Below are 18482 nucleotides of genomic sequence, written 5' to 3' on the forward strand. Positions count from 1 at the left end.
GATGATGAATGGAGCCAGCCTAGGCTACTACAAAATTGATTAAACTGTCCTATTATTTTTTTCCCTCACAAAAAACTGTCCAGACATGAACTATGTTCTTGCACTAAAGTATGTTGGTTCCCTATCGGTCAGTCACTACAACGTAGGTCATGACTGACCAATAGGAATCTCGCTAGAGAGGCCAATCTACTTCGAGTGAAACTAAAACAAGCCAATACACATTGGCGTGCAATCATTTGTATCAGCTGCGCGCCCTCGTTAGCGCGGGTATAAACGAGCAGCTGGTGCGATTGCACACTAGCTTTTTGCTTCGGAGCCAAACACTTCGATGTCTCTGCTTTCAGTTGAAACCAACTACTACGAGCCTTTCTGGACCTCTCCTTCCCGGTGCGGGCGTGACAGCACGGCAGCGCGAGCAGTTTCTCTTTCTCTCTCTTTCTTTTTTATTTTTATTTTAAAAACTGAGCAAAGAAAAAGAGCTGTTTTAACAGCTGGTGAGGTGCGCTTCAGAGCGCTTAAAAGCTGTTATAACAGCTGGTAAGGTGCGCCTGGCAAGCGCTCAAAAGCTGTTGTAACAGCTGGTAAGACCTCCAGCGAGAGAGATCCAGCGCACAGACGGGTGCACATTCCCGTCTGTGATCGCTGTGGCTGTTCCCCTGCGTGCTTCAGCACCAGTGAGAGTAGTCCCTAAAAGAGCTCACACAGATAGTTCGCGTCTTTTTCAAGATGACGTTCTATCTGTGTGTTTCTGGATGCGGTCGTTACCTGGGGTCGCGGGATGGTCACGATCGCTGCCTCGTGTGTCTGGGCCTCGAACACGCACAGGCAGCGTTCGTGGATGAGTCATGTACCCATTGTGGGAAGATGACCATCTCGGAGCTGAGGTCGAGACTCACGTTCCTGCAAAGGGGCGGAGTCCCCGTGCCTGCACCTCGTTCCAACCCCCCTTCGCGGGTTTCTTCGGGCAGTGACACGGGTGACCTGAGGATTACAGTGAGCGCGCTTCCTTCGGGGAACCAACCCCCTAGGAACCCTCACTCCTCTCATGCTCCGCAACCAGTTGAGCTGCCAACGGAACGTTCTGGACCGTCCTCGAGATGTGTACCGGTCGTTTCGTTCGGCGCTCCCTGCGACGACCAGATGTCGATCGCTGCATCGGAGGGTGGGTCAGACCTCTCTGCGGACGACGGCTCGGAGCCGCTGCCTCCTTCAGGTGTGTCAGCGGTGCCCGAGTCGGACCCGGAGATGATGGCCATGCTTTCCCGGGCCGCCAACAGGATCGGGCTCGTGTGGAACCCTCCACCGTGTCCCGAGCCCTCGAGGTTGGACGATTGGTATCTCGGGGTGGCGCGCGCTGGTTCTCAGCAACCCACCCCAGTGCCTTTCTTCCCGGAAGTGCATGAGGAGCTCACAGGGACGTGGACGGCACCTTTTACTGCCCGAAACCGTCTCGGTGGCTCCTCCTCCCTCACCACCCTTGATGGCGGGGCAGCTAAGGGATACGCGCGTATCCCGCCAGTGGAACGGGCCGTTGCTATGCAACTGTGCCCTAACTCCACTTGGCGTGGAGAACCGTGTCTTCCTTCCCGGGCCTGTAAGTACTCGTCGGACCTGACCGGCAAGGCTTACAAGGCCTGTGGGGAAGCTGCCTCTGCCATGCACGCTATGGCGTTGTTGCAGGTTCATCAGGCCAAGGCACTGAAGGACCTGCACGAGGGTGGTCATGATCCACAAGTTCTCCAAGAACTTCGTGCCGCAACTGACCTCGCGCTTCGTGCGACGAAGGTCACTGCGCGGTCAGTGGGTCGTGCGATGTCCACACTAGTGGTCCAGGAACGCCACCTCTGGCTGTGTCTGGCTGACATGCGGGAGACCGACAAGATCAGGTTCCTTAACTCCCCCGTGTCCCAGACCGGCCTCTTCGGCGACGCGGTCGAGAACTTCGCCCAGCAGTTCTCGGCTGTACAGAAGCAGACTGAGGCCATTAAACATATCCTGCCGCGGCGGTCAGCTGCTGCCTCCACCCCACCGCCCGCGGCTCCTCGGTCTGCTCGTCGCCGTGGGCGTCCGCCTGCGTCTGCCCCTGCTCCCGCGCCGCAGCAGCAGCCTCCATCCAAGCGGCACCGTGGAGCCAGTCGCAGGCAGGGCGCCCCGCCCGTCCAGGCCCCCGCCAAGAGGGGCGGCAAAGCCAAAGGTAAGCGGCCCTAGGACGGGCGACCCAGAGGTGGAAGGGACTGCTCTCCAGGAGACGATGACTGCATCGCTCCCTCCCCCGGAAGAGGGCCGGGTGGAAAATCCTTTGTTCCGTTTTGTTTGTGTTCCGCCGCTGGCCTTAAAACCAGCGGTACCCAAATTTTCAATAAAAGAGCAGTTTCTATCATCTCTGGGTCCGAAGAGGGCCCGGAGAGTAGTGGGGGGTCAGAATCCTCACCACTCTCATCCGCCTCTTCTATCGCCAGCCGGCAGCTGCGTACGGTCCGAGAACGCCATCGAGCCGCCTCCCGCACCTCCTGCCCCGTGGAACCAGGTAAGTGCTGCACAGCACACTCAGACCCCGCTACGGGCCGCCTCCCAGAGAGAGCCTCCCGAGCTGCGTCCCTGTGTTCCACCTCGCTGCCCCACTCCGGGTACGCCTTCGGTCCTTTTGGTCCCGCTTGTACGGTCTCTGCGAGCCTGGTTAGCGCTCCCCAGGCCGTCTCGCTGGCTCATTCGAACCATCAGGCTCGGCTATGCGATTCAGTTCGCCCGGCGTCCCCCCAAGTTTCGGGCCATCCACTCCACTACAGTGAGAGCAGCCGATGCCCATGTCTTGCGTGCGGAGATCGCAGTCCTACTGGCGAAGGATGCGATAGAGCCGGTCCCTCCAGCCGATATGAGGTCAGGGCACTACAGTCCCTACTTCATTGTACCCAAGAAAGGGGGTGGGTTACGACCGATCTTGGATCTGCGAGTTTTGAATCGGAGCCTCCACAAGCTACCGTTCAAAATGCTCACGCAGAGACGCATTTTCGAATGCATCCGTCCCCAAGATTGGTTTGCAGCGATCGACCTGAAGGACGCGTACTTTCATGTCTCGATTCTTCCTCGACACAGGCCATTTCTGCGCTTTGCGTTCGAGGGTCGAGCATATCAGTACAAAGTCCTACCCTTTGGGCTGTCCCTGTCCCCCCGTGTCTTCACGAAAGTCACGGAGGGGGCCCTTGTTCCCATGAGAGAACAGGGCGTTCGCATCCTCAACTATCTCGACGACTGGCTCATACTAGCACACTCTCGAGATCAGCTATGCGAAAACAGGGACCTAGTGCTCAGGCACCTCAGCCAGTTGGGTCTTCAGGTCAACTGGGAAAAGAGCAAACTCTCCCCTGTGCAGAGGATCTCTTTTCTCGGTATGGAGTTGGATTCGGTCGCCCAGACAGCGCGCCTCACAGAGCAGCGTGCTCAGACGGTGCTGAACTGCTTGAACACGTTCAAGGGCAGGACAGCGGTCCCACTGAAACTCTTTCAGAGGCTCCTGGGGCATATGGCAGCAGCATCAGCGGTAACCCCGCTCGGCCTGCTACATATGAGACCGCTTCAGCACTGGCTTCACGGCCGAGTCCCGAGATGGGCGTGGCATCATGGCACTCACCGGGTGGCAATCACAACGGCGTGCCGCCAGACCTTCAGCCCGTGGTCAGACCCCTCGTTCCTGCGGGCAGGAGTCCCCTTGGAACAGGTGTCCAGGCATGCTGTGGTATTCACAGATGCCTCTGCCACCGGCTGGGGTGCCACGTACAACGGGCATGCAGTGTCAGGGGTGTGGACGGACCCTCAACTGCATTGGCACATCAACTGCCTCGAGTTGCTAGCAGTACATCTCGCCCTGACCCGCTTGAAAAGACGGCTACAGGGCAGGGACGTGCTGGTCCGTACGGACAACACTGCGACCGTTGCGTACATCAACCGACAAGGTGGTCTACGCTCCCGTCGCATGTCGCAACTCGCCCGCCATCTCCTCCTCTGGAGTCAGAAGCATCTGAGGTCGCTTCGAGCCATGTATGTCCCCGGCTTGCTCAACCGTGTGGCCGACGAGCTATCACGAGCTGTGCTCCCGGGAGAATGGCGACTCCACCCCCAGGCGGTTCAGCTGATCTGGAGAGAGTTCGGGGAGGCTCAGGTAGACCTGTTTGCCTCCTCAGAGACCTCCCACTGCCAGCTGTTTTACTCCCTGACCGAGGGAACACTCGGCACGGACGCACTGGCACACAGCTGGCCCCGGGGCCTTCGCAAATATGCGTTTCCCCCAGTGAGCCTACTTGCGCAGACACTGTGCAAAGTCAGGGAGGACGAGGAGCAGGTCCTTCTGGTGGCTCCCTATTGGCCCACCCGGACTTGGTTCCCAGAACTCATGCTCCTTGTGACAGTCCCTCCCTGGCCCATTCCTCTGAGGAAGGACCTTCTGACTCAGAGACGGGGCACCCTATGGCACCCGCGTCCAGACCTCTGGAAACTCCATGTCTGGTCCCTGGACGGGACGCGGAGGGTTTAGGTGACTTACCCCCTGAGGTACTTAACACCATCACTTCAGCACGGGCGCCGTCCACGAGACGTGTTTACGCCCTGAAGTGGAACCTGTTCGTCGAGTGGTGTTCTTCTCGCCGAGAAGACCCCCGAAGATGTCCGATAGGGTCTGTGCTTTCCTTCTTGCAGCAGGGGTTGGAGCGTAGACTGTCTCCCTCCACCCTCAAAGTACATGCTGCCGCTATTTCAGCTTATCACGACCACATAGATGGCAAAGCAGTGGGAAAGCACGACCTGGTCGTCAGGTTTCTTAGGGGGGCGAGACGATTAAATCCTCCTCGACCCCCCTCCATACCCTCTTGGGATCTTTCCCTGGTGCTTCGAGCACTTCAGGATGTTCCCTTTGAGCCTCTGCAGTCAGTAGACTTAAAGCTTCTTTCCATGAAGACTTTGCTGCTGGTTGCACTGGCCTCTGTCAAGAGGGTAGGAGACCTGCACGCTTTTTCGGTCGACGAATCGTGCCTAGAGTTCGGGCCGGGTGACAGCCACGTGGTACTAAGACCCCGGCCTGGCTATGTGCCCAAGGTTCCTACCACTCCCTTCAAAGACCAGGTAGTGAACCTGCAAGCGCTGCCTTTGGAGGAGGCAGACCCAGCCCTGGCTTTGCTCTGTCCCGTTCGCGCTCTGCGTATGTACGTGGACAGAACTCAAAGCGTCAGGACCTCAGACCAGCTCTTTGTCTGTTACGGAGGCCAGCAGAAGGGAAAGGCTGTCTCCAAGCAGAGGATGGCCCACTGGATAGTGGATGCCATCGCCTTGGCTTACCAAGCACAAGGCGTGCCCTGCCCGCTCAGGTTGCATGCACACTCCACGAGAGGCGTTGCATCCTCCTGGGCGCTGGCACGTGGCTCCTCGCTAACAGATATCTGTAGAGCTGCGGGCTGGGCGACACCTAACACGTTCGCTAGATACTATAGCCTACGTGTAGAGCCGGTGTCCTCCCGTGTTCTCACCCTAGACGGGTAGAAGCACTGAGAGGTCTGGCTCTGTCGGCTTGCTGCACCCTACTGTGCACCCTTATTGCTCCAGAGTAAAACCTGTTGAGTCCTCCAAAACCCCTCGGCCCGGACTTGGCGGAGCGTCCGGCGCCAGGCCCTTATCCGCTGAATCCTTGAGAACCGGATCTGGGCTGGGTTCCATTTGTGTGACCCTACGGGGATCCCATATGTGTATATTCCACGGCTGCTCCTATCGGAAGCCCGTGTCTTTCCCTTGGGCTAAGTCACCCTTTATTTCATATGCAGTACAGCCTTCGGCTAGTCCATATGCATTTCCACATAACTCTTTGAAGAAGTGGCTTCCGCAGCGTTCCTTCCTAAACAGAAAGGGCACGCTTTCCCAGTGTTATCCAATATCTCACTGTATGGGTTATTACGGAACAACAGTGTCAGACTCACTCTGTGTAAGCCTCCGCCTATCGTCCTTCCAGGCAAGAAGGTGTAGAGGCTTGCACGGGGGCGCTGGATGGGGTGCAGCGGCTGTGGCGCTTTGGTAGGGATTCCTATTGGTCAGTCATGACCTACGTTGTAGTGACTGACCGATAGGGAACGTCTCGGTTACATATGGTAACCCTCGTTCCCTGAGGGAGGGAACGGAGACGTAGGTCCCGTCGCCACATCCGCTGCCGCCCGCCGGGGCGGCCAGCTTTCTCAGGCTTGGCTCCTCAGCAAAAAACTAGTGTGCAATCGCACCAGCTGCTCGTTTATACCCGCGCTAACGAGGGCGCGCAGCTGATACAAATGATTGCACGCCAATGTGTATTGGCTTGTTTTAGTTTCACTCGAAGTAGATTGGCCTCTCTAGCGAGATTCCTATTGGTCAGTCATGACCTACGTCTCCGTTCCCTCCCTCAGGGAACGAGGGTTACCATATGTAACCGAGACGTTCTCTTTACATTAGAGTAATAATAATGTTTCATATAATCTAGATTAGATATGGAATAAATAGCATACAAAATGAATGTCTCATATATTAAAATCAAGTTTTTATGTGATAAAATATTTACTTCACGTGACGGCAGCAAGCTGGCTCCTGATTGGTTAACGCGGTGCGAATTGACGCAGAAGTTCAGATTTTTCAACTTGGGCGGCAGATGCGAATTCGCGTCAAACGCGTGAATGCACAAAAAGCACTAAATAAATCATTCGCGCGTAACACGCCAGATGCTCAATTCGCGCGAATGAGGCGAATTTGGTATTTAGGATTGGGCATTTGGTATATAGGATAGGGCATTTAGTATTTAGGATAGGGCATTTTGTATTTAGGATTGGGCATTTAGTCATTTTGCCATTTAGGATTTAGGATTGGGAATTTGGGGATTTAGGATTGGGCATTTGAGGATTGAGGATTGAGGAGTGTATGCAAATAAGGAGGCGTGGGCCAAATACTGGAGGCTGGGTTTGAAATGGCTGGTGCGCAGAGGCACCTTATGGACAGCAGAGGGAGCTCCCAGTGGTAAGGAGCACACTGGCAGAGCGTCCTCTTCAAAGTGCAAGTTGTCCTGCTCTAGAGAGAGAGAGAGAGAGAGAGAGAGAGAGAGAGAGAGAGAGAGAGAGAGAGAGAGAGAGAGAGAGAGAGAGAGAGAGAGAGAGAGAGAGAGAGAGAGAGAGAGAGAGAGAGAGAGAGAGAGAGAGAGAGAGAGACGACAGCGATCATTAAACAATAGGCAATTTTCGGTCAAAGAAGTTACTTTTGTTTTTTTTAATATGACTGCATTTTTCTTTGCAGAAATCAAAGAAGGAGGCTGTGTATGAAAATTTCCCCAAAAAACGATGATCAAATACTGTGGAATATGCTACTGGAGTAAATGTTAGAGCTCATACGAGCCCTGATTCACACCTCATAGTTCACATTAATTCTCTGCCAATATGTTTTAAGTTTTGTTTCATGCTTTTACATTCTCTCATGTGTTGTTATTGTAATGTCTAAAATTGTGTTTTCTGTGTTAGTTTAATTTAGTGGTTCACGAATAGAATTGCCCAGAAACTCAACTAAAATATCTATGTATAGCTAAATGCACATGGAAATTCACTTTTGATTTAACACAGTATTTTTAGGTAAAACATTTTTGGTCAATAATATTAAATTATTTATTTACATTTTTTATTATTGTGTTACATTCTGTTGCCTATTTTGTATCCGTGTATCTTATTGTATTTTCATTTAGTTCATTTATGTTGGCCTAACCATAAAGTGCACTGTCTGGAGTGTATATTCAACTATGGAATGCCAAAGCTGACATAATAATAAAGAAATATACAAAGAAATAAAAACAAATACATAAATAAATACACAAATAAATATATTAAGAAATGTACAAAAAACAAAGATTTATGTATAATTGTATTTTTTCCTAATATATTTATTTTTTTAATTTACTTATTTATTCATTTATTTATTTTCACATTTATTTATGTTTATATGTATTTATGTCTACATTTTGACGTTTTTGAGGTGATGGAAGAAAGTAGGCCCATCTAACCCAACTGTATCTCTTGTCTGTGCACTGCCATAATCCACGTGTATCCAACTGCAACTTACTACAAGTTGCGCACCATAAAAACAGCCAACCTTCGCTGACTTCTGTTGTCAACCACTTTATAGGCCTACTTTCTTTTGTCACCTCGCAAACATCAAATTAATAAAAAAAAGCCCATGTATGTGATCATTTTATTTTAAGGGGAGCGGTAAAAAGTCACCCCCTCAGAGACCCAGGACCAGGTATGATGAAAGAAGCTGGAGTCTGGAGTCAGAATTATAATAAATGAAAGAAAAGATTTACTGAAGATAGTTTGCAGTTTTACCAGCTTCAGGACTTAACACAGGAGTTTGTATAGCACGCCCCGCTTACAGTTACAAAGATCACAGCCGTTATACCATTTCCTCTGGTCTAAGGTCTACCAAGGTCTAAGCTATCCTAAGAAATAGATAAACATAGTAATTTTCCACACATATACAGATAGACTGAAGCATATCTCCATTGATTATGCAGCTGAAGTTAGACACGCCGTGACCTTCCAGGTCGCAGATTTGGGTTGCTGGGTGCCAGCCTGTCCAGAACAACAACACAGTCAATCTCCAATAATGCCAGTGGTTCCTTAACCTGTAACCAAAAAGACTAACACACTCACCGACACACAGCTTCTTCAAGGCTGGATTTGGCAGGCTCTGACTATAAACAGGAGAGTCCTCTAATATGTTCTTTCTGTCAAGGAGAGCTAAACTTTAATCTAACTGGAAAGTAAGGCTTTAACAAAGAAATGGTCCCTTAAACTATAGCCTTCAATGACTTATCGTCGTCAGGGTACCCTTGGAAAACAGATGTAATGTATTTGCACATGTTAAAGACATTTCTTAACAAAACAAAACATCTTTCCATATTTCATTTCTGGAAGCCAAATAAGCAAGCACTGTTACTGCATTCATATCAAATACAGACATTAGAGAATACATGAAAAGAACATTTCAGTAATCACACTGGTAACTTCTATAACAAAGTAAAATCTAATAAGTCCAGAGAAGTCATTCAACTCATGTGATATTTAGAAGGAAAAATATTGATTAATACCTTGATTATAATCACTCATTAGATATACATTTAAGCAGCAGTGGATTCCAAAATCCATAATATGATATAGATATCACACGAGAAGAGTGTTTATCTGAAAAAAAAAAATTCTTTTTTTGCTGTTTTGCCAAACAAAAACAAAAAAAACTAACTATCCGATCTCCCTAAATATAAGTAAAAATAAATTTATTTAGACTCTGACTGTGTCAGCTTCACTGATGTGACACGCACGAGCTGGGCCTGCTATGAGAAACTAAAGAGGATCAAAAGCGAAATAAAATGTAACGACCAAATTGCATCAGAAATTATTTCATAAGTATTTTCATAATTATATAAAAGATCTTGACCAAAAATGTATGCACCTCTCAATGGAAATAAAGAGATGCATCAATTTTTGGTCAAGATCTTGTAGTGACGATGCAAGGGTCAAGCACACTGTAAAGTCTCCTCCAGCACATCCCAAATAAATGATTTTAAAGCCTGGATCTTTTACAGTCTATGGTCTGGACTCAGAGGTGCCAATTCATGTGTGAAATCCATAGGCTCTTAAGTATTTGCCTATTTAAATCCAAAAATGTAAAGTAACAGATTTTGTGTGACAAAATAAATTATGTTCCCTTTCAAGGGAACTCGAGCTGCGTTTGAGACGCGACGGGAACGCACTGCGTGATTACGTCGTGAAGCACGTGTAAAATCAGTCCAATGGAAGCCCACTACGACATAGGTGACGTCATAGACCAGGAAACTATAAAGCAGCCCTGAAATCAGACCGTGACAGCTTCTGTACCTTCAGCAAGCACTCTCTGTATATCTGTCCTTGTCTATTTATTGTTGTCTGTCAAGCCCAATATATCTATCATTATTATGGCGAGCAAGCAAGATTATAGACGGTGTGTTGTTCCCTGCCCTCGTTATATTACGGGTGAGGACACACATCAGCTTTGTGTTGCTTGTTTGGGAGTGGAGCATGCCCAGTCAGTCCTCGAGGGGGCTGATTGTGTGCATTGTATGAGTCTATCTATGAAGACGCTCCGCTCTTGCCGATCGTTCTTTGAGGAGGACGGTTCGGTTTGCGCTCCCCGCGCGGGTCCCGCTGTTGCCTAGACACGGCGGTGACTCGCATTTTGGGGTTCGCAAACGGATCTGACAGCGTGGGTTGGGACGGGCCCCGCCCTATCTCAGCTTTCACCTGCAGATCCAGTGTGCTGCGATTTCCAGTTCCGAGGAGGGTCGTAGGAACTAAGCTAGTTAGAGGTAGGCAAGATCTCAGGACTGTCGTCATCTCTAATAAAGCTTAGACAAGATATCCTGTGAAAAAAAAAAAAAAAAGAGGGACGGTTTTGAGAAATTGTTTCTCCTCGGCACCCTCTGGGGTGCGACTCTCTGAGGAGGGTCGCAGCGCTGCCAGTTCGGTTGTTCCCTGCCGGTTCGCCGCTTCAGGGTGCAGAGGTGTCAGCGTCCCCGTGCAATCCTCTGAGGAGGGTTGTAGAACGGTCAGTTCGGTTGTTCCCTGCCGGTTCGCCGCTTCAGGGCACCGAAATGATTGTTCAATCAAATCCAGAGGCCAGTCTCGAGAGACTGGTTCCCTTTCCCCTTATCACCCCTCTCGGGGCTTCTTCTCTTGGGAGAGATCCTCTTATTATTTGTTTTCTCCGTGGTACATTGAGGCTCAGGCCTGCACTGCAATCTAGAGCACCGGCTTGGGATTTGGCCATTGTACTTGAGGGTCTGGCCTTGGCTCCCTTCGAGCCCATCGAGGAGGTTTCAGAAAAATTCCTCACTCTAAAGACTATATTTCTCCTTGTTATTTCGTCTATCAAGAGAATTGGTGATTTACATGCTCTGTCGGTTGCTCCTTCATGTCTGGAATTTGCACCTGGTATGGTGAAAGGATTCCATACCCTAGACCGGGTTATATTTCTAAGGTCCCACTAAATGTTGGGGGCCCAATAGTGCGGCAGGCCTTTTATCCTCCACCCTTTAATACCCCAGATCAGGAACAGCTTAACCTGTTATGTCCAGTCCGGGCTTTAGATGCCTACGTTCAAAGAGCTTCTCTGTGGCGTAAATCTGAGCAATTATTTGTTTGTTTGGGTCACTCAAGAGAGGATGCCCTGCATCTAAACAGGTGATGAGTAAATGGATAGTCGAGGCTATTTCATTGGCTTATGAAGCGGCCGGACAGCCTTCACCCATTCTACTCGGAGTATGGCGGCCTCTATGGCCTTAATTTCGGGAGTTTCCCTTCTTGGCGTATGTAATGCGGCAGGATGGTCCTCTCCGCATACATTTGTCAGGTTTTATGACCTTGACCTCTCCACTCCTGGGGCGAGGTTGCTTGCTTCTTAGTGTGCGCAGGACTTCACACAGAACGGGCATTTGTCACTATGGCGTGGGTATGGGGTTCCCATCGTGTCTCAAACGCAGGTCGAGTTCCCTTGAAAGGGAACGTCTCAGGTTACGTGTGTAACCCTGGTTCCCTGATATGGAACGAGACGCTGCGTTTGCCTGCCATACTTCCTGCATGCCCTGATCGACTTGCTTCAGGTTTTTCAGAAGCTGTCGCGGTCTGATTTCAGGGCTGCTTTATAGTTTCCTTGTCTATGACGTCACCTATGTCGTAGTGGGCTTCCATTGGACTGATTTTACACGTGCTTCACGACGTAATCACACAGAGCGTTCCCGTCGCGTCTCAAATGCAGCGTCTCGTTCCCTATCAGGGAACCAGGGTTACATACGTAACCTGAGACGTTTTTTAACATTAAGTGTATTATTTTATTTAAAAATATTATAAATGAATGAGGTGGCAAAGTAGCCTTTACCCCACAGACACTTTGGACAAGAGGCTCAAAGTATGGATACAAATTACTTAAGCTAAAATAACGTTTTAAATAATGTCTAAGTAAATACTTTTTCAAAACGATCACTTTAGCAAAGTGTGTAGTATTTTCTGTTTATTCTAATAAATAAAAGAAGTCACATACTGTCATTGTTACGTCATTATGTGACGTTTGGATGTATTGATATTTTTCTCTCTTCCGTGCTGTTCTCTACCGCTCTCCGTTTTTACTTCAACTTTTGCAGGTGATGTGCTGATTGGTTCGTCTCTGCTGTCAATCATCAGAGAGAGAGAGAGATTTTTATTTTTACAATCTATGTATTTAAAATATCGTTAACATTTATATAACTTTACACACACCTAACAAAAAAAAAATACGTTAACTCTCTTACAAAAACAATTTCTTCATCGTCAACTGAACACAAAGCATAATTACAACACCACTGAAAGATGTGAAATGTTCTAAGAATTCTTGATTTTACCATATTTTTAAAAACTGATACATCTTGTCCTGACTTCTCTTCTCTTATTTCTCCTAGTGATATAGACAGCATATTTTGCTTGTCCCATAAAAAAAATAATGACATGACATTTGAATTTTTGTTTTTAATGTAAAAAAGTGTGTATATATATATATATATATATATATATATATATATAAGCTTGCTTTGAAAAAGTCATATTAAAAGAATCTAAAAAAAAACAAGTCAAAAAGAGGGTTAAGTCGATTACAGTACATAAAATAATGAAAAATGGTCTCTCATTCTAAACAAAAAAGACATTTTTTGTCACTTACAGTCGGGTTTAAAATAGATACAAAGGCATTTACAGCAATAGCTCCATGTAAAATCCTCTATTGTAGACCACCACATTTTTGTAATGGTCGTTTGTAAAGTATGGTCGTTTGTAAAGCTCTTGTTGCTTAGTTTCAGAATTAATTCCTAATTTTCTCTCCATACTGTATCTGTTTTAGTAATTAAAACATTCTGATTAATAACTTTCACAATGCATTTATACAATATTTTATCTTCTGTGCAAAAATCAATATAATCATTAATTAGATCTTTACTGTGAGGGATTACATTTCACTGCTCCAAACTCTTCTAAAAGTGTCTTCTCTTCAGCAGTTCAATTTATAGTTCATTTATCAAAAACTTCTTTGCGCAACGTATTGATCGAACTCCTTAAAGGACAGCAACTTTTTCAGCTCTCAATAAGCTATATCCTGATTCATTTATGATGATTTTTTTTTTACAACATAATAAATCTGTTAGACCAGGAAAATCTTCTCCTGAAGTATCAAACCTAGCTCCAAATACAACTGGTTCTTCCAACAACCAATACAGAGAAGTTGCTGCTTCCATCCACCGATGTTTAAAGAGACCCCACACTTTAAACAAGTTTTGATAAAAAGGAGGAATTCCAGTAAAAGACAATCTTTTATGATCCATTAAAAACAATGTTAAATCTACTTCCATATTGCCCACTCTTCTCAAAATGCTTAGAGCCAATGGTCTCCACACAAGTGAATAAGGTCCCATTAAGAGTTTCCGTATGTATTGGGGACGGTAAGTGGCTCTTCTGCTTGCGAGATTAACCAGACCTTAAACCTCCTTCTTCTTTGGGCAAAAGCAGAATGCTTTGAGAAGTCCAATGATACTTGTCCCAAAAAAAGTTCACCAGTTCTCTTTGAATATTTACAAGGAGTCCATTTGGAAGGTCTACAAAAGCATGTTTATGACATAATGAAGATGTTAAGATTATTAATAATAAGAATACGTCCTCTAGAAGATATCTGAGGGAGCAACCATTTCCATTTTTCCAATCGACCTTATTTTCTCAATTAGACCTTCCCATTTTTTCTAAATGAAGTTTTCATTTCCAAGTTAGACACCAAGGTATTTTAAACCTCCTCTTTTCCAAATCAATCCTCCAGGTAAAGTGGGAAGATCTCCACTCCAGTTTCCCACTAGTAGAGCTTCACTTTTGCTCCAATTGACTTTTACAGAGGAAATTCCTATAACTAGATGATTCAATATTAGCTTAGAAATTTCTGATAACAAAAATATTTTGGAGATGCATAGATTCCAGATGTTAAGAATGAATCATATGTTTATATAATATAATAATATCACATATGCTTACAACGATTTTTCAAGTTCATATTCTTGTTTCAGAAGAGAAATGTGTTTTGTGGGTTTTACTTATAGGCACCTTTTTCCCTTGGCTGATGTAAAGATAAGGACATAATTCTGCCCAGAATACAAGAAACACAATATTTTTCTCACTAAAACAGCTTATAAAAAAAAAAAAAAAAAAACATTCATGTCCAGTTCTTATTGACTTATGATAAGATGATCTTATTAAGATCGGTGATAAAAGCTTTTGAGAGGAGTTTAGCATATATTAGCATTGTTTTATATATTTACAATGAGCACCAGACAAAAGAAAAATCCGAAAACAGGAACAATGGATCAAGATTACTGCCAAAGAACAAAGGGATCAAAATTTATCAGCAAAATACAATAATATCAGCAAAATACAATAATTCCATCAGTTAAAAAAGTAAAATAAAATTAAATCACACTCAGCAATCACAGCTCAATAGAACTGAAAAAGACACGAGATGGAGAAAAAGTTATATAACACGACATGTCTTCATCTCCTCATGCTAACAGATAAAATGAAAGAATGAATCAGCACCTCATAAAATATCACAGATGTTTGTTCACAACTTCATGTAAACTAAATTTTTGCACATTTCAACCATGAAGATAAATATCTATATACCTAATGTATGAAGATTTACAAGTTTAATTGCATTGTTTTATCAAGTATACACACGTGTGTTATTATGTCTGTAACACTCCTCCATAAGTATTTCTCAGGTTTAACGCAGCAACATTTAACACAGACTGTATCATACATGAGTCCAGTTACAGGCATTGAACAATAAATACCTGAATGTTTCACCAACTTTAAAACAAATAAATGATATTTCACGCTTATTAAAGCTGGTTTAGGTTTCAGTCTAGCTGCTGGAAAGTGTTTTCTGATAAAGGTAGATAAGTAAGGGTTAATGTAACAGTTTAAACCATAAATATTAGCAACATAAGAATACCAGACATTTCCAGTAACAGCAACAATACCAGTAAAATCACTGACAATAACAGTAGTGCAGACTGTCTTTGTGCTGAGGAGGAAAATCTTAGTCATAATGCCCGTCTTGTTGAGGTAATGATTAAATAAGAGGATGTAAACAGACGGGACAAAATAACTGAGTTGCCAAACCAGATCAGCATTATAGTGCAAATGTTAAGAAACAGAGATAATCACTCACTGTTTGTGTCTGTATCACTATAACAGCTTTAATAAATCTCTATATACTGATAAACATCAAGCTCTCACTGATCTACTGCTGGAAACTGTTGCTCTGTTTCTTACTTTATTGCTCATATACTGTTTAAGGCTAAATGTGTTAATTTATCATTGAAATCATTTAATATATTCTAACAGTTTTGGATGCCCTATTTAAATAACATTTAACAAAGTTCAGGAGGAGCATGTTCAGATAATTAACATAATTAACACGAGAGGAAAGCATTCAGTTAATCAACAATAAGAGGTGTATTTACTGTATACATACATGTTCATTGACAGTTTATCAGCATCCCTCCACCACCCCTTCTCCACACTTCCAGTTCTAACTATTTGTGGAGTACTCTTGGTACGGGCCAAATCCTGAGCTCGGAGCACCCCCGGTGGTACTAGGGTCATGGCATATCTAATTGGGGCTCATCTACTTAGGAGAGACCAAAAGACCAACTAGTTTTTGACGGCTACCGATGCTGTGGCTGCATGTTTGATATTGTGACAGTGTCGATGAAGATGCAATATCGTTTCGTTCTGGATAATGAAGACCTTGTGTAACAATAAATCATATCTCTCACGACAGAGAAGAAATCAGAACTTAAACTCCTGTTACATTATTTCTGAACCGAACAAAGCGGCCACGGTAAGTGTGTCAACTAGCCTACTTCAACCCTCTGTGTAGCCCTCAGCTGCTTTAAGCTTAGCGGTTACAACAGGAACAAGACTCGGGAACGGAAGAACCACAATAGTGCATCAGATAAGAACTGACCAAGACACATGTCAGGATCACATGACAAACAAGAAATCACATTAACAAGACACAGAAACATGACAATGACAAGAACAAGAAACAAAACCCAAAATGTGACAGTTACAGAGATGAGAAGGACTGATGTTTCAGTTACACAAACTGTACAAAATGTTTATTTGGGAGTTATTGGTGTTTTTGATTGTTTTGACTGTTTCACCGGTGAATATCTGCTTCTGAACTGTTAAAAATAAAAAAAGTAAAGAGCAAAACTTTGTTTTTGTACATTAAATCTCTTATATCTTGTTAAATCAGCTGATATGTAATACTTACAGTCACTGTAGTACTGGTGCATGGGTCCTGTGGTGACGATAGTAAATCACACCAGCACCAGCAGAAACCAGCAGAACAACAGCAACTATTCCTGCTACAGCTCCTGAAGACAGACCTGAATCTGGAACATCTACAGATAAACAGACATTATTGAGAATGATAATCCATCCAGTACTTTTTTTTTCTTTTTTTGTAGACACTTCTACATCAACAGGAAACAGCTGCGTTCACTGGAAAACTAATATTATGCATTTTTCAAGTTATTAAGTTAATAACATTAATCAAAGTGTTATTTGGCAAAGCTCAAAAAAAGTCAACTCAACATTGAGGAATAAAAAATTAACAGTTCAATATTTTTTAAATCAACTCAAAGGAAAATGCATTGAATGATTAAGTGATATTCTCACCAATGACAGTAAGATTGAATCTCTTCACTCTAGTGATGCTGAAGCTGCTGTTGTTGATGATGATCTGTAGTTTATATTCTCCATAGTCTGTGTTTCTGATGTTTGTGATGGTCAGAGATCCAGTCTGATGATCCAGCTTCAGTCTGTCTCTGAATCTCTCTTTACACTGAACATCTGTACAGATCTTACTCTGATCTCCAGTGATTTCAGCGATGAGAATGTCATTAAAATACCACGTCATCACATCATTTGGTTTTCTTGATACAGGAGGATCAAAAGTGATGGATTCTCCATTGTTTCTCTTCACTTCATCTATTTCAGCAGCAGTGACATCTGAAACACAAACCAACAGATGCTGGAGGATATTTTGCTGAAAACAAACAAAAACTACACAACAAGAAAGAACTGTAAAGATGACTTTGCATAAGTCCTTTCTTGACTCTTGATTTGAAAAGAAACATTTTGGTCTGTGCCTATAAACACACATTAACAATGTGCTTTAAAAATATATAAACTGCATTTAAACGTTATTAAATGACTCACCTTGGACATTAACACTGAAGATCTTTCCACTGCTGCTGCTGCTGAAGATCTTCAGTGTATATTCTCCAGAGTGTCTGTTTCTGGTGTTTGTGATGGTCAGAGATCCAGTCTGATGATCCAGCTTCAGTCTGTCTCTGAATCTCTCAGTGTATTCATTACACTGAACATCTGTACAGATCTTACTGAGATCTCCATTGATTTGAGCGATGCGAGTGTATTTATAATACCATCTAATATCTACTTGTCGGTTTGTTTTAACACCAGTGTATAAAAATACTGAATCTCCCTCCATTACAAACACTTCATCAGATCCAACACCAGAGGCACCTGAAGAAAAAACAGTTAACATAAGAAAAACAAAACTATGCAACTATTATTTTATAACGTATCATACAGATTATGAGCAGAGAAATATGTCTGGATTCGTAATGTAACACATGGAAACAAACAGCAGAAAAAACATCGATTCACACTTTCACTCATCAGACAAACATATGAATCTCATGTATGATATTATACACACACCCAATACACATTTTCATAAACTCATAATGTACATTCGATAAATAGTACCCTTACAAAAATTATGCTATTTTCCACAGCATCAAGACTCACAATACAGACCTTTTCTTTAAAATATGTTTAGTTCTCCCCGTAAATAACATGTTTAGGCTACATTTTATTAATTTGGCAGAAGCTCACTCACATTACATTCAAGCTACATTTGATCAGTTAATGCACTGATGTAAAATAATATTTACTAACAGAATCACCATGTTTGTCAGGGTTCTGTGTCACTTCGGTGTAGTTTGTTCTTGGTTTTGTGACAGAGCCCTGACACTCCTGTATTGTCTTATGTCTGTTTGCTTTGTTTTTATACGAAGTCATTTACAAAGTTCACATTTTAACGCCACTGAAACTGATTTGGGCAGATTGTATGATTTGTTGTCAAACGTTAGATTAATAATCCTATACCATCAATACGATACATATTCGTTCAAATAAATCGGTGCAACGCCGGAAAAGAGATTGTAAAAAGTCTTGTCTTACCGTGGTCGGCTGAAATCAAGATCACCGAGAGCAAATGAACTAGAAGCGACATTTTCCCCACAG

At 44.5% G+C, this 18482-nt stretch overlaps 1 protein-coding gene across 1 annotated transcript in view; it reads right to left on the reverse strand.

Annotated features, from left to right (window-relative positions):
* Positions 1–16421: 16421 nt before the first annotated feature.
* LOC143735264 (uncharacterized) overlaps positions 16422–18482 on the reverse strand; it is a 71773-nt gene continuing 69712 nt past the window's right edge. The window contains exons 2-4 of the mRNA XM_077225382.1: positions 17370–17696; positions 16827–17159; positions 16422–16549 (exon numbers count right to left, since the gene is read on the reverse strand). Of these exons, the coding sequence (XP_077081497.1) occupies positions 16422–16549; positions 16827–17159; positions 17370–17696 (788 nt within the window). The remainder of the gene's footprint in view (positions 16550–16826; positions 17160–17369; positions 17697–18482) is intronic.

The sequence above is a fragment of the Siphateles boraxobius genome, unplaced genomic scaffold (assembly GCF_051911475.1).
Source record: "Siphateles boraxobius isolate OS27281-9 unplaced genomic scaffold, OSU_SipBor_1 13, whole genome shotgun sequence".
NCBI classification, from domain to species: domain Eukaryota; kingdom Metazoa; phylum Chordata; class Actinopteri; order Cypriniformes; family Leuciscidae; genus Siphateles; species Siphateles boraxobius.